Source organism: Panthera pardus, unplaced genomic scaffold (assembly GCF_024362965.1).
Source record: "Panthera pardus isolate Hobbes unplaced genomic scaffold, ASM2436296v1 HiC_scaffold_8, whole genome shotgun sequence".
NCBI classification, from domain to species: domain Eukaryota; kingdom Metazoa; phylum Chordata; class Mammalia; order Carnivora; family Felidae; genus Panthera; species Panthera pardus.
The window spans coordinates 45376631-45391741 of record NW_026527013.1 but is presented as its reverse complement, the minus strand read 5'-3'; the positions used below and the strand labels follow the sequence as shown (position 1 = coordinate 45391741).

The window sequence follows — 15111 nt, the reverse complement described above, 5'->3', positions numbered from 1 at the left end:
CTTTAGTTCTATGTTATTATATCACATATGCAGACTTGAAAAACTACTCTGAAATCAAGATATGGAAGCATTCCATCATCTCAAAGATTTCTCTTGTGCAACCCCTTTATGGCCACATTCAGCTCTCTCCTGCCTAATCCTCCCTAATGCCTAGAAACCACTAATCTGTTCTCCGTCTCTACAGTTTTGTCATTTGGGGAGAATATTTTATATACAGAATCATATAGCATGTGACCTTTTGAGATTTTTTTTACTTAGCCTAATGCTCTTGAGATCCACCCAAGTTGTGTGTATCAACAGTTAATTCTTTTTTATTGCTGAGTAGTGGTATCTCATCCATCCTGATCTAGAGGAGAAATACTTCTTTAATGTTGGCATTTCAGGCACTATGGTAACTGACAAATAGTTTTGAGCACAGGAACCATTTCAAGATCTCTCAACACTTTTTCTGCCAACAAGTATGATCAGGCTTAGCCTTTTTTCTTTTTATACAAGGTTTGGAAAGACAAAAATTAACTGTGGAAACATGGGTGGAAAATTTTTTTCTTATTCCAAGCAAAACATTTTAAAGCCATTTTAGAACATCATATCTTATACAGGAATTAACATGTTGACTAAAAATCATTCTTACATGTTTTAAGAGCTTCAGCTGGTAAACCTCCTTATATGAGTCCAAATTAGTGATATTTTACTACATTTGGCACAATGTTGTAAACACTTATACAGATTCATGTCCTTGGTTAGACAAGTAGTACATAGTATGACAGTGCCCTACTTGATTGTAACTTTGTTATGAGATAGAAATTATTGTTGAAAAAACACGGTAGTATTTGTTACTAGCGATCACTACATCACCAGTTCCTTGAAGGCAGAGGCTGTGTGTTATGGATCTATGCATCCCTTACCTAGTACAGCATTCGGTACAAAGTAGATGTTTAGTCAGTATTTGCTGAATAAATATGTTGTAGGAGAGAATTCAGGAATTCAGTTCAAACAGGAAATTCTCTTCTCATGATGCTTTTGCCTGGATACCACATCCCTTTCTTCCCTTCAAGTGGCGTTGTAAATGACTTCTTGACCTTCCTGGCCTGTGCTTAGGACACTCAATCCTTTCTAGAGTTAGGCCTTCGTATAATGAAGCAGAATTACTCAAGAAAAACAATCTGGGATGTTTAGACTCTTAAACTACTCTGAAACCACCTGATGGTATGATAGTAGATATTTAACAAATGGCTCTCAAAGAAAACACCAAAGAATTCAGCTTTTAGTGCTTGCAATTTCTGTGGTGTAAATACTTCCGTCATGGCCAATTTCAAGCTAAGAACAAGAAGTCAATGAATACTGAGAAGGATACACAGATTCAGCTACTGCCAGTAGGAGAGCCTTGGCACATAACTTTTTTTCCTTACTTCCCCAAAACATACTCTTATGGGAAGCTAACAGGACAAATGGACCCTGGGAATTCAGCTTTCCCGAGTCTTGAGCCTCACCCTGAAGCAGTACCATAATCTCCTTTGTCCTCCCCAGGCATACTCACAACCCAGTGCTGAGAAGAAAGGAACTTCGACTCCCTTCCATTTCCTTTGATTGTTTCATTTTGTTCCCTAATCTGTGTGGGTCAAGGTATCACAGCAGTTTTAAGGGCTTCTGCTACACATGCCCGGCCCTAGACTACAGTCTCAAGAGGAACATAGAGTGTGGATGAGCAATGTTTATGTCACCCAGCAGTGACTGATTTCTTGCTCGTCATGTGACTTCAGTAACTCCTTACACTGAAGTTTTAACATGGAAAGAGAACACACATTTTGCCTTTGTAATATGCATTTTTAAACACATTCAAAAAGCTTCATTAAGAGCAAACTGCCTTACACTAAATATAAAATTCACTTCTTCAGGAGCCCAGAAGAGCCACTGTCTGCTTATGTTGAAAAATACCACCTGGAATGTTGCTTGTGCAAATGCTTTATTTCTGGTAGAAATGGTCCAACATGACTGATAGAGCTTCTGTCAATACTGGGTTCAACAATGGAAACACGGGTTAACTGTATGTATAGTGGTGATAACAACAGAACAGCCTAGTCATTATTCTGCCCTCCAACTCCTATTGGCTTTTTATTGTTTTTTGAGAGAGAGAGAGAGAGCAAGTGTGTACACAAGCACTTGAGTGGGGGAGGGGCAGAGGGAGACAGAGAATCTTAAGCAGGCTCCACACTCAACTTGGAGTTAATTCCACGACCTTGGGATCTTGACGTGAGCTGAAATCAAGAGTTGTACGCTCAACCCACCGAGTCATCCAGGCTCCCCATTCTATTGGCTCTTACAAGTTTGAAAGCAACTCTGCCGTGATGGCTTAAGATGGGGTAACAAGAGGATTTACAAAGCAGATTCTGGACCTGTGGCACCTAAATTGAACTGGTCATAGGAATCACCTGGAGGAGCTTATTAAGCATATATACTCCTGAACTCTACCTGCCATGAGAAGGACCTGAGAACTTATAATTTTATAATTTTTGCCCCTGAAAATGTGATCCTCAGAGAAGAAGCGTTGGTGATCACCTGGGAGCCTGTTAGAAATGCAGAATCTCAGGCCCAACCCAGGTCTTGAAATCAGAATCTAAACCTAACAAGATCCCCAAGTAATTTATACATGGATCAAAGTTTGAAAATCACTGTTAAATCTTCTTGAACACCAATTCTAACATCTTCTGGACTACCAAAATAGAATCCACATGTTTCCAGAAGGTGGTAGAGGGGAAAAAATACTCCATTTCATTTACTGGTTCACTAATTTAAAAAGACTTGTAGAGACAAGGGTAAAAGATACAAAGTAACAAACGCATTTAGAACACGGCTAACATCAAATACTGGAATGGTAGGAAACAATCTTATTAGACTTGCCACAAAAGAGTGAACTTTTGGAAGCCAAAGCAGACAAGTCAATATGGTAGGCAGAGGGAAGAAGAAGAGCATATTTCTTACTTATGGATAAAAGAAAATATGTAATTTTGCTACAAGATTCAAACTTTCTTCCTGGTTCTACAATGTAAGAAAAGTTTATTGTAAAGCTCCTTAGGTAAAGAACTATGGACTTCTAAATGAATAATGCCTTCACAGCAGTTTTACAGATGACTGAGAGATTTTAGTTGTAGGACAGTCAGTATATGGTAACACTGCTCAGTGAAGCCTTGGACTGCATGCCTGAGTCACATTTTAAACTCTAGCTCAGGGGCACCTGGGTGGCTCAGTTGGTTAGGTGTCCGTTTCTTGATTTTGGCTGAGGTCATGACCTCACAGTTCGAGAGATGGAGCCCTGCATCGGGCTGTGTGCTGACAGCACAGAGCCAGGTTGAGATTCTCTTTCTTCCTTTCTCTCTACCCCTCCCCCACTCTTTCCCAAAATAAATACAACTTTGGCTCAATGAAGGCATTTCTTTGGGTGAACTCATGTAAGGAATTATCGTAATATGTACCCCTCAGGTTTCAATGTCTCCCTTTGGTTGGCTTTTAAAGTAAACTCTATACCGAACATAGGGCCTGAACTCATAGTCCTGAGATCAGGAGTCACATGCTCTACTGACTGAACCAGCCAGGTACCCCTCCCTTTAATCAGCTTTAAGTCACCAGTCATGCCAAGCAACAACTTGGCTTCGTCCTTCCATGGCAATCTGTGAAGTCACTCTGTAGGCCTAATTCTACTCACCTTGTTGGTGAAATGGAGCCTTCAGCCATGGATGGAACCTCTGATGCCTGATATTTCTCTTCTATAGAAGGACTTCAGATTGAGAGTCCTGATCCAAATCAGAAGATTTGCTGGTAGATTGTACTCCACTTAACACACACATACACACACACACACACACACACACACACACACACACACACCCTAGGATAAGTTTCCTATTTCAGGACAGTGTTTCTCAAAGTGTGAGAACCAACAGCATCAACATCACCCAGAAACTTGTTAGAAATGCAGCTCCCCAGGTCCCATCTCAGCTACCGTATCAGAAATTCGGGGGGTGGGGGTGGTGACTGAGCAGTCTGTAGTTGAACAAGTCCTCCAGGTGATTCTGATGCATGGCAAAGTTTGAGAATACCGTAGAAAAAGTAATGGCCTTCTGATTTGATCAATTAGAGCAGTAGTTCCCAAACTGTGTTGTTCACTAGAATCACACCTCGGCAACTTTAAGGACTAATGCCTGGGACCTAGGCCCAGGGTCTGAATTACTTGATTTGGTGGATGGTAGGGTATCAGGAGATTAAAAAGCTCCCCAGATGATTTTAATCAGCAAAATGTGAGAATCACAGAAAAGGGGTTTGGTAATGATTTGGTGGCCGTCTGAAAGAGTTTGGTATGGATATTAGTTAACAATAGCAAACATGTCTGATAATTCTACAAACACTTCTAGGCTTTAAGAAAGGTTGCACTTGGGATCTCTTAGTTTGGGCAATAAGGTACATAATGGCAGCCTCATTTTACTGATAAAGGGAGACTTAGTAACTTGTTAAAAATTTCAAATTTGACATCCAGGTGGATAGCTTTCCCTTTTCAAGACAATTTTAGTAAAGCTTCTGCCTAGATGACTACATCTGGGTAAGAAAGGCGTTTGTCCTCTCATTGGATGCTGATCACACTCGGCACATTTGATTATTTTGTAATCTGGCTCAACGAGGCAGCTGAGAAATCAGAGTCAGATGCAGATGAGCACTTGTGAAAGCCCCTGTGAAATAACTTTTAGTTTAGTCTTAATGCTTTCCTAATTTGAGAGCCAATCATCTGGATAAATGCCAAATTAACCAAATAATTGCTCAAGCCTCCACCTCACTTTAATTGGACCATCTATTCCCTAATGGTATTTGAGCGTCCTTCCAGGGTCACATGCCCTCTACCACACAGGCCAGGAGAATCCTCACAGTACTGAAGCATTAGACACAAATTCCTCAGGCAGAACCTATTTCTGTTCCATTACGCAGTCCTGGCAAAGTCAGGTCATATTCAAAAGACTTACTTGCTCTTAGGATAGTTCATCCCATTTCAAAATCAAAGATACTCTAGAAAACTAGTTTAACTCTCCATTAGGGTACAGACAGTCTCAGCCTGGTACAATTACTTGTTCTCTGTAGAGAATGCTGTTGGTACCCTCACATGGATTCTTTTTTCTTTTTTTTTGGCCCCACCTGCTGTGAGTGTTGGCTGCTTACCACCTCAGCTGCCCCCTTCCCTGGGAAATTGGGAGGTTTTCCTCCATCTGCACCCACATCACCACCCCAACCCCTACTGCTCATGCTACTACCACCTAACCGGCAGCCCAGGGATGGACTGATAAACAGAGATTTCAGTAAAGGCCAGTCTCCCTTCTCCAGGGAGGAATAACTCTAAGAGGCAGTTTATGGTCCAGATATCCCTCTCTAGGACGAGACATAGGCTAAACTTTGCCTGCGACCATGACCTTATGCAGCTCCTCCACTCTTTCCCATCTTGCTTTCTTTTATAGGCTTCTCCCTAGAGAATATTCCTTCAATGGCTCAGAGGTACCTCAATCCCTGCTTCTGCTTTTGGGACATCAGTTGTCCTTTGTCCTTACCCCATGATTACATACACAGCATAAGCATTCTACTTGGAGCGTCACAAAAAATCTCAAGGTTGGCAATTCAATCAGCAGTCCCTGACACCAAGAGGATCATCTATGTGGACACAGATATGAAACATGAATAGAAACGCTGCACTAGAAGATTTAAATTTTTACCAAGAAAATATGTAACTTACTTTTTTTTAATTACATGAAAAAAAATTATGTTTGTTTATTTTTGAGAGAGAGTGACAGACTGCAAGCGGGGGAGGAGCAGAGAGAGGCAGATACAGAATCTGAAGCAGGCTCTAGGCTCTGTGCTATCAGCACAGAGCCAACACAGGGCTCAAACTCACAGACTGCAAGATCATGACCTGCCCTGAAGTCTGACACTTAACCGACTAAGTTAAGGCACCCCTTAATTACTAACTTTAGGCACCCCTAAAATTACATTTTATAGAAGATCCAAGTTCCCCGTGGTTATCAGACTGTATTCACCCCAATTCCAATATACCTTCATGAGTGGGAGAGAAGGACAGAATGATGCCATCACCCAGCAAATTGTGCAGCACCCCAGGGATGTCCACGGGAGTACATCACACAGTTAACCTCTTCCACGACATAAGTTAATACAGGAGAAAAAGTCTGGGAACAGATGCCTTGAGGAATAATAACATATCAATGGTGACAGGTCAATTACAAACAAGGACATTTGCTTTTTTTTTTGATTTTTTCTTTTTTTAATGTTTTATTTATTTTTAAGACAGAGGGAGAGAGAGAGAGGGAGAGAGAGAGAGAGAGAGAGAGAGAGAGAGAGAGAGAGAAAGAGAATATGAGTGGGGGAGGGACAGAGAAAGGGGGAGAAACCGATTCTGAAGCAGGATCCAGGCTCTGAGCTGTCAGCACAGGGCCCGATGTGGGGCTCAAACTCACCAACGGTGAGATCATAACCTGACCCGAAGTTGGACGCTTAACTGACTGAGCCACCCAGTTGCCGCAAACAAGGATATTTTCTTTTTTTTTTTTTTTTTAATTTTTATTTAACGTTTATTTTTGAGACAGAGAGAGACAGAGCATTAACAGGGGAGAGGCAGAGAGAGAGGGAGACACAGAATTGGAAGCAGGCTCCAGGCTCCGAGCCATCAGCCCAGAGTCCTACGTGGGGCTCGAACTCACGGACCGTGAGATCGTGACCCGAGCCGAAGTCGGACGCTCAACTGACTGAGCCACCCAGGTGCCCCAACAAGGATATTTTCTATTTGATGTACTCAAAACCAGGCCTACTCTAATAGACTGACCTCAAGGTAAAAGTCTATGTTATTCTTCCATCCAGTGAGTAAATCACCCAGTACCTACGTTAAATATTTAGCAGTTTCAATCCATTAAATATAGATATGTTACATACACATTAAATACTCAGACAGAACACATAAAACAAGACCAAGGGAAAAGCCTATCAAATATGTGCTTCCTAACCATCTCTTATTCATGACTCTAGGGTTATTACCTAGCTTGAAAGGGAATCTCCTCTCTAATGTTGGGAGATCCTGATATTTGATCAATAGCTGGAACCAACATACTGACTTTTTTCTTCCTGATAATAAAGTTTTCTTGTGTTTCTTTATTCAATTCAAATTCACCATGATTCTAAGAAAGGTAATAACAAATTAGTCATTTGACCCCAAAGAGTCAAATTATTACTATTCTGTAATACACAAAGTGACTTGTGGAACACAATCATATTTATAGCTTACCCAGGTTAACCAATATTAATTTATGTGTATTTTAAAATAGTGAAATGTCTTCTCCCTCATTCAATTAAAATGAACTTCAGGGATTTACTCACTTTACACTTAACTGTCCTTCAATTCACTTCGAGTATATTAATATGATTTTTTGGAAGAGAAAATGGAATATTAAAGAAGGAACTTCTAAGCTTGTTACTCAAGCATCTCTAAAATTGGTCCTTAATTAAGTTTTCCATCTATCTAAAACTTTGCCCATATACTTTATGTATTTGAGTCAAAATTTTTGAAAACATTCCAGGGTTCTGTATGTGTAAGAAACCATCCAGATGTTTTATAACTTTGAGCCTTTGTTAAGGCCATTTCACTCTGATCTGGAATATTCCTTGTCCTCTTTTCTGTCTGTCCAAATATAAATCACTGTTCAATGCTCAGCTGACCATCCCAGTGCATCAGCCAAACTCTCTTTCCTGAATTCCTGGAAGCCTTTACTATTTTTACCACTGTTTGGCCTGTTTCATTTCCTGACATGCCTTATTGTTCTCATATTCAACATGGTTGAGATCAGAATGGTTAAATAATTTCTCAGGCATTTTCCTCTTATCTTCACTGCTCTAGCTTGCTGACCTCAGGGCTCGTAAGAAAGTCTTAAGAAAGGACTCAGATCAAGAATTCATTTGGAATTAGTTCCAGTTGGAAGTGATTTGAAACAAATCTCTGTAAAAGATGGAGCAGCGATTCCCAACTCACAGCCCTTGAGCCCTGGTGGGAGGAGGGGACAGGGTCTGGAGAAGGGTGTGCAAGGAGTTGTTTTAAACTGTTACGTTTCATCTATGCATAAGAATATATACATAAATGTATATGTCGATATACAGACACACACCTCATATACACTCTATTGTTTTTAGTTATGGGTAGGTGCTCTAGATAAAAATAATCTGATAGTCTTTTTCATTTCCAGCTCCGCTTTTAGGACTAGTTATTCTCGGTCTTACCTCATAATTATATCCCATGATGTACAGTCATTTGTTATTATCAAATTTTATTATTTTAACAGAGGGACTTACAGAATCTTTTAAAATTGTAACGGGGTTCTCAGAGTTGAAATTTGGAAAGCACTCATCTAGAGGGACTTAGGACAATGCAATTCATTCATTAGGCTGTACACCCTCAGTTTTAGCTCTTCTTCAAACTAGTTGGCTTAATGTTTAATGGACAACATCTTTGTTTTTGCAGAAAATCCTAAGTAATCTACCATGCTGAATTGTGCTCCAAAAAGAGTCAGTTAAAACTACCAATAATCAGATCCAACTGGCACAGGGTGAAACTATAGTACTTGTCCTGGAGGAAGCTGGAATTATTGTTCCCAGTGTTAAGAGAGTGAGAGGTAGGTAGCAGCTTCCAAAAAGGTCATGCTTATTCCAGATGCAGAGTGTTCTTAGGCTTCACTGAAATGGGCTGCAGCGCCATGAACTCTCACATATTCCTGTCTTTTATGGGATAGTGGCCCAAGCTAAAGAACTTGGTGACAAGAACAGTCATGGAAGCTTTTCCTTCCTTTGTTAACTTGCACAGGGAAGAAGTACATTCAGCTTGAGAGCATCTACTGCCCATGCCAGCTCAACATGCTAGGCATCAAACAACACCTTGCTGAAGAAAAAGTTTGGACTCTGAAACTGGTGAAATCATCAGAATTTATGGTATCAGCTCCCAGTGTGTGCTTTTCTCTCATTCATAATCTTTCTATTACACTCTCCCTAAGAACTACTGCTTAGGTACTTTAGATAAATCCCAAATTCAGAGCCAAGATTTTTCTATGGGACACATACAAATTGATAGCCTGGATTTTTTTTTAAATTTCCAGAGGTTTGCCAATTCATTTAATTTATACTGTCTTATTTTTTTATGTTTCATATTTATTTTTGAGAGACAGAGAGAGAGAGCACAAGCAAGGGAGGTGCAGAGAGAGAGAGCGGGACAGAGGATCCAAAGCAGGCTCCAGGCTCTGTGCTGACAGCAGTGAGGCCAACACAGGGCTCAAACCCACAAACTGTGAGATCACGACCTGAGCCAAAGTCACACACTCAACCGACAGCCACCCAGGTGCCCTAATACTTTCAATGATATATTTACTTAATTCATACCTCATTTTTAAAAACAGTCTCTTAACTGATTAACACATCTAACACATCATTTAACACATTCATTCATTCCTACATGCATTATTTACTGAGTGCATACTATGTGCTTCCCTGTTGCATTAAGTCCTGAGAATAAAATAATAAAAAATAATTTAATGTTTATTTATTTTTGAGAGAGAGAAAGAGAACATGAGTGGGAGACGGGCAGGGAGAATCCAAAGACAGTCTCCAGGCTCTGAGCTGTCAGCACCCAGCCCGATATGCAACTCATTAACTGCAAGACCATGACCTGAGCCACCTGAGTTAAGATCAGATGCTTAACTGAGCCACCCAGGAGCCCCTAAAATAATGATTTAAACCAAATATGGTCCTTGACATGATGGGGAAGTTAAAATGCAACGGGAGAAAAAGACAAAAATCACAACAAATGTAAAATGCAACAGTGGCATCTGTTACAAAGGACAATTAAAAGGCAAATAAAAAATCTGCAAGAGGCGAAGTTGCTCTGGGCATGGGGCCAGGTGTGACGTTCTGAGGGAGCCACAGTGAAACCTGAAGATGGAGGAAGGGAAGGAGTTAATGAAATGAAGGGCAGGAAAAGCATTTCAAGAATAAGGAACAGTATGCTCCAGTGGCCCTTGGAGGAAGGGAGGATGGTGAAGATGTGGAACAAATACTGTCAGTGCAGCTGAAGAGCAGGGAAAATGGGTCATATGGTGAGAGGTAGCTGGAGGGGCAGACCACTTGCCTATACGGTGATAAATTCAGGTAAGGAAGAACAAGACGCACTTTGCCAGCTGTTCCTAGCAACCTTCCCAAACCAAGTCAACTCTTCTTCCTTCCAAGCTGAATTTTGTAGCAAATCAATACGATACCAAGATTCCACAGCATTTCAGAAACTGCTCAAATTAGAACAGTGGTTGACAGACGAATAAAAATGGGTGCCAAGGGAACTGTGTTACCCATTGGAAGCATCAGTAGAGGCTGGTTTAGAAAGTGGTCCCTGGGTAAATTCCTAGCAGTGCTATTGCTGGGTCATAGGGTAGGTCTATTTTTAATTTTTTGAGGAACCTCCACACTGTTTTCCAGAGTGGCTGCACCAATTTGCATTCCCACCCCAATGTTTATAGCAACACTCTCAACAATAGCCAAATTATGGAAAGAGCCTAAATGTCCATCAAGTGATGAATGGATAAAGAAATTGTGGCTTATATACACAATGGAGTACTACGTGGCAATGAGAAAGAATGAAATATGGCCCTTTGTAGCAACGTGGATGGAACTGGAGAGTGTGATGCTAAGTGAAATAAGCCATACAGAGAAAGACAGATACCATATGTTTTCACTCTTAGGTGGATTCTGAGAAACTTAACAGAAACCCATGGGGGAGGGGAAGGAAAAAAAAAAAGAGGTTAGAGTGGGAGAGAGCCAAAGCACAAGAGACTTTTAAAAACTGAGAACAAACTGAGTGTTGATGGGGAGTGGGAGGGAGGGGAGGGTGGGTGATGTGTATAGAGGAGGGCACCTTTTGGGATGAGCACTGGGTGTTGTATGGAAACCAATTTGACAATAAATTTCATATACTGAAAAAAAAAAAAAAGAAAATGGTCTCTGGTATTGCTTGGAGAATGCATTACTTTTCCCTCGAGCAATATCTTTGGCCTCAAGATTTACCTTTTTTTTTTTTTTTTGATTGAACATCATGCTTTGCAAAACACGTGTTAGTTTAGTGACTTAAATTTTTTTTTCCTTTCCAGGATAAGTACTCACCTATAACACTAAGCTCTGCGCTGGAAAAGATAACTCCGTGTTTATTCTCGGCCACACACTGATACATGCCAGCATCTGAGAGGTTCACTACTGTTATGTTGAGCATTCCTTGCTCAATTTGAATTCTATCCTGTGAAAGAAAAGAGGAACACAAAACAATGACCTTCTCAACTGAGACCTTAAGGCAATTTTGTTGCATGTTATATCAAAGGGGCTTAATGAGAAGAAAATAGCCATCATATAAGCAATTTACATTACATGATCTATTTATCTGTCAACTAAATTTGTGGCAGGTCAGATGCTAAATGGAACAACCTTGTACATCAGTTGGTAAATGGAATTTAAATTGTAGGACTCTCTGGAGTTCTCATTGATTCAATAGTGAAACCATTCAGATTAATATCCTCTCTAAAACAGATGAACTTGAAATTTAAAATGCTTTTGTACTCTCAGGCTTTGTGCTGACTGGGGGGTGGGGTGGGGTGGGGAGGAGGGTAGGGAATACAACCATATTTACTGTTCAGAGTATTAAAACATTCAGATTATGAGGAGGCAGCACTTTGAAGGTTAAGAGAATTGTAATCTATATATTATAGATTATAGAAGCAGAGACAAATATTTAATATTGGTTGATGTCAGTGGCATAATCTAAGCTTAGGACCATCTTCTGGAGGCCAATTGGAAGAAAGAAGAGTTAGTGTACTGAACAAAAGACCATTCTCATTTGTCAGCCTGAGGATACCTAATTTGAATTATCAATTTTTGTAAGTCCCAAAAAGGATCTCCTCCTCCCCAGGAACCTGCCATTTAAAAAATATAAGATAAAAAGAAGTACTGGTTTTCTATTTGCCGCAGGGTCGCGATTTAGCAGGGTAGACACCTTATTAGGCTCTGATCAAATCTAGGTACCCATGTTCCCTCACGTTAAATAAAATTGAGGAAAATGCTGGTTATCTGGGTACCTACACTTTAGTGGTTTGAGTTTGGCTTTTATAATTGGGAAAATCATGGAGTCAGCAGGAGCTCTTCCAGGGACAGGAGAGGAGTATGTGACAGGGCAACAGTCCCCTTTCTGCTTTGTGTGCACTGATGACCCACCGTTGCTCACAGCAGGCACTCTTCACTGGGCCGCCTATGGTGGAGGAAATCTGAGTATGAAAACCTGCCTCTTAACTTGGGGCCTGAGGAAAATGTCAGATTTCAGGAACATTTGAGTTCAGTAGGAAAATACCACAGGAAAAGTTTAAATTGGACACAATTGTTCCTCATTCTTATTAAGGCCCTCCCCATCCTCCCCTTGCTTCATTCCTAGTTCTTTGTCAGGGTCTGCTCCCTTAGATGAGCATTCCTGTATTATGTCAATGTCTCCTCTCTCATAGCAGATTCTCATAGTACTTTCCAGATGCTCTTTCAGAACCAAGGTACTTACTCTTTAAGCTGCTAAGCTTGATGACTGCTCACAGCTGGGTCCCTCTCTCTGGGTAATGCTTTTGGCAGAAAGAACTTCCCAAATTCAATGCCTGGCTGGTGCAGTGGTACAAAGGCCGCCCCCCCCCCCCCCCCCCCCCCCCCCCCCCCGCCCTTTGCCTCTAACTTGGGAACCTCTGAAGGGCCTTCTGCTCCAGAGCTCCCCCTGTAGGCTCATATTGGAACTGCACCACTGTTTAACCTCTGCCCAGTCTGGCTTCTCTGACTCCTTCATAGGTGAGGCTCTGAGAGCTTTCCCAGCATACCTCCTGAACACAAATGTCTGCCTCAGAGTCTGTTTTCAGAAAACACAAAGAAAGACAGTGACTACTGAAGTATTTATTTTCAAAGAGCATTTGGACTTTTCTTCCCTTTGGGCCATATTCCCTCCCCCTCCTTTTCCTTAAGTCTTATTTTCCATATAACCAATTCTGAAAACCTTATTCAGGCAAACTTTGGTGGTTAGTTCTGAATCAAGGAGACCTTCAATATTTGAATCCTGGCTCTATTACTTACTAAAGATGGATGTGACCTTAGGCAAACTGCTCTGACCTCAGGCAAACAAGGCAGGTTCCTTGTCTGTAAATTGGGCATAGCAATAGTACTTACCTCATAAGGTTCCTTGTGAATACCAGATGAGGCAATGTGTTTGAAGTGGCAGGATAGGTTAGCACTTGTTAAATGTTTGAGAATCACACCTTCCAAATCCTTTTTAAACATTATTATAACCTATCATTTCCCCCTAACAAAATGAATAGTCTGCATAGAATTTTCATTTCAGTGGTTACATATTTCTAAAATTAACATTTTCTTCTTTTAAAGTCTATCTGTGGGGGGGGGGGCTGGGTGGCTCAGGTGGTTAAGCATACAGCTCTTTTATTTTTTTAATTTTTTTTAATGCTTTTATTCTTGAGAGAGAGAGAGAGAGAGAGAGAGAGGGAGACAGAGTGCAAGTGGAGGAGGGGCAGAGGGAGAGGGAGACACAGAATCTGAAGCAGGCACCAGGCTCTGAGCTGTCAGCATGGAGCCGGATGTGGGGCTCAAACTCTAACCATGAGATCCTGACCTGAGCTGAAGTCGAATGCTCAACCGACTGAGCCACCCAGGTGCCCCAAGCATATAGCTTTTTTTTTTTTTTTTTTTTTTTTTTAAAGCATATAGCTTTTAATTTTAGCTCAGGCTAGGAACTCACGGTTCATAAGCTCAAGCCCAGCATTCAGATGGAGCACTGTCAGCCGGGATCCTGCTTGGTATTCTTTCTCTCCCTCTCCCCCACTTGTGTTCTCTCTCTCAAATGAATAAATAAACTTAAAAAAAAATCAGTCTGCTTAACTTTTCAAAATATCTTGTTTATTTTCATAGACATAAGTTCTTTATTTAACTCTTTCAGCATCCTAAACAGACTCATTCCTATTTCTTTGTTAGACCATTCTATTGTTTGGTTCAAATTTCTAAAAAATAACTTTTTGAAAATGTTTTGGAATATTGGCTTACAGGCTTATTTGTGAAAAGGAGTTATTTTTCTTTGTTTGTTTTTATTCCCATCAGCAGTTTTGTCGCTGTTCTACCTCATCCCCTGGGTCACCAGCCCAGAAGCAGATCTGCTCATGGATTCTGTGAGGTCCTGATCTGTGAGGACACTCAAATTACTGCAGCTCTCAGCCCAGAGCCAGTGGGACTCCTGGCCCAAAACTTTCCACCTGTCTTGCACCACTGTGTGTGATTGCTTCTTTCACGGGAGAGCAATAGGTGGGGAAGATCCACACCCCAAGCCCTTACTCCAAGGATATTGTATCCTATCTCCAGAGAGGATTTTTGCTTTTTTATTTTTTTATTTTTTTGAGAGAGAGAGAGGGGACCAATTAGTGAGGACCAGAGAGAGAGAGAGAGGGAGAGAGAAAGAGAGAGAGATACCTATGAGGGGCAGAAAGGGGAGAGAGGTAGAAAGAGAAGTGGGGCTCAACCACAGCAGGACTTGTGTTCACCCAATGCTGGGCTCGAACTCACGAACTATGAGATCATGATTTGAGCTGCAGTCCCAATACTTAACTGACTGAGCCACCCAGATGCCCTGGATTTTTGCTTTTTTAAAGCCAAGCTCTCAGGTACCACTGCCTTCCCTCAGGCTGACAGTCTAGTGCCTCCAGTCGCAGTAATCACTTTCAGTTTTTGTTCTATTTCTGTTGCATCAGAAATATTAATCTTGCATTTGCATATGTCATTACTACGTGTTTGGAGGCAGAATGGGTGTTTTGATGGTGATCTTATTGGACATCACGTTGTTGTCCAGAAGTCTCCACGAACAGAAGAGAATAACAAAACCACATTGAGAGGAGAATTTGTATGCTGGGAGGTCTTACTCTCTCTTATATAGAACACATACAAATTTGTTTCTTAGCACAGTTACATGTTCCAGACTCT

The 15111-nt window shown here is 41.0% G+C and overlaps 1 protein-coding gene across 7 annotated transcripts in view; it reads right to left on the bottom strand.

Moving 5' to 3' along the window:
- LOC109254642 (contactin-4) overlaps positions 1–15111 on the bottom strand; it is an 893345-nt gene that overhangs the window by 133474 nt on the left and 744760 nt on the right. For all 7 annotated transcript variants that reach the window (XM_019428738.2, XM_019428734.2, XM_019428733.2 and 4 more), the window contains one exon: positions 11224–11353. In XM_019428738.2, coding sequence (XP_019284283.1) covers positions 11224–11353 — 130 coding nt within the window. The remainder of the gene's footprint in view (positions 1–11223; positions 11354–15111) is intronic.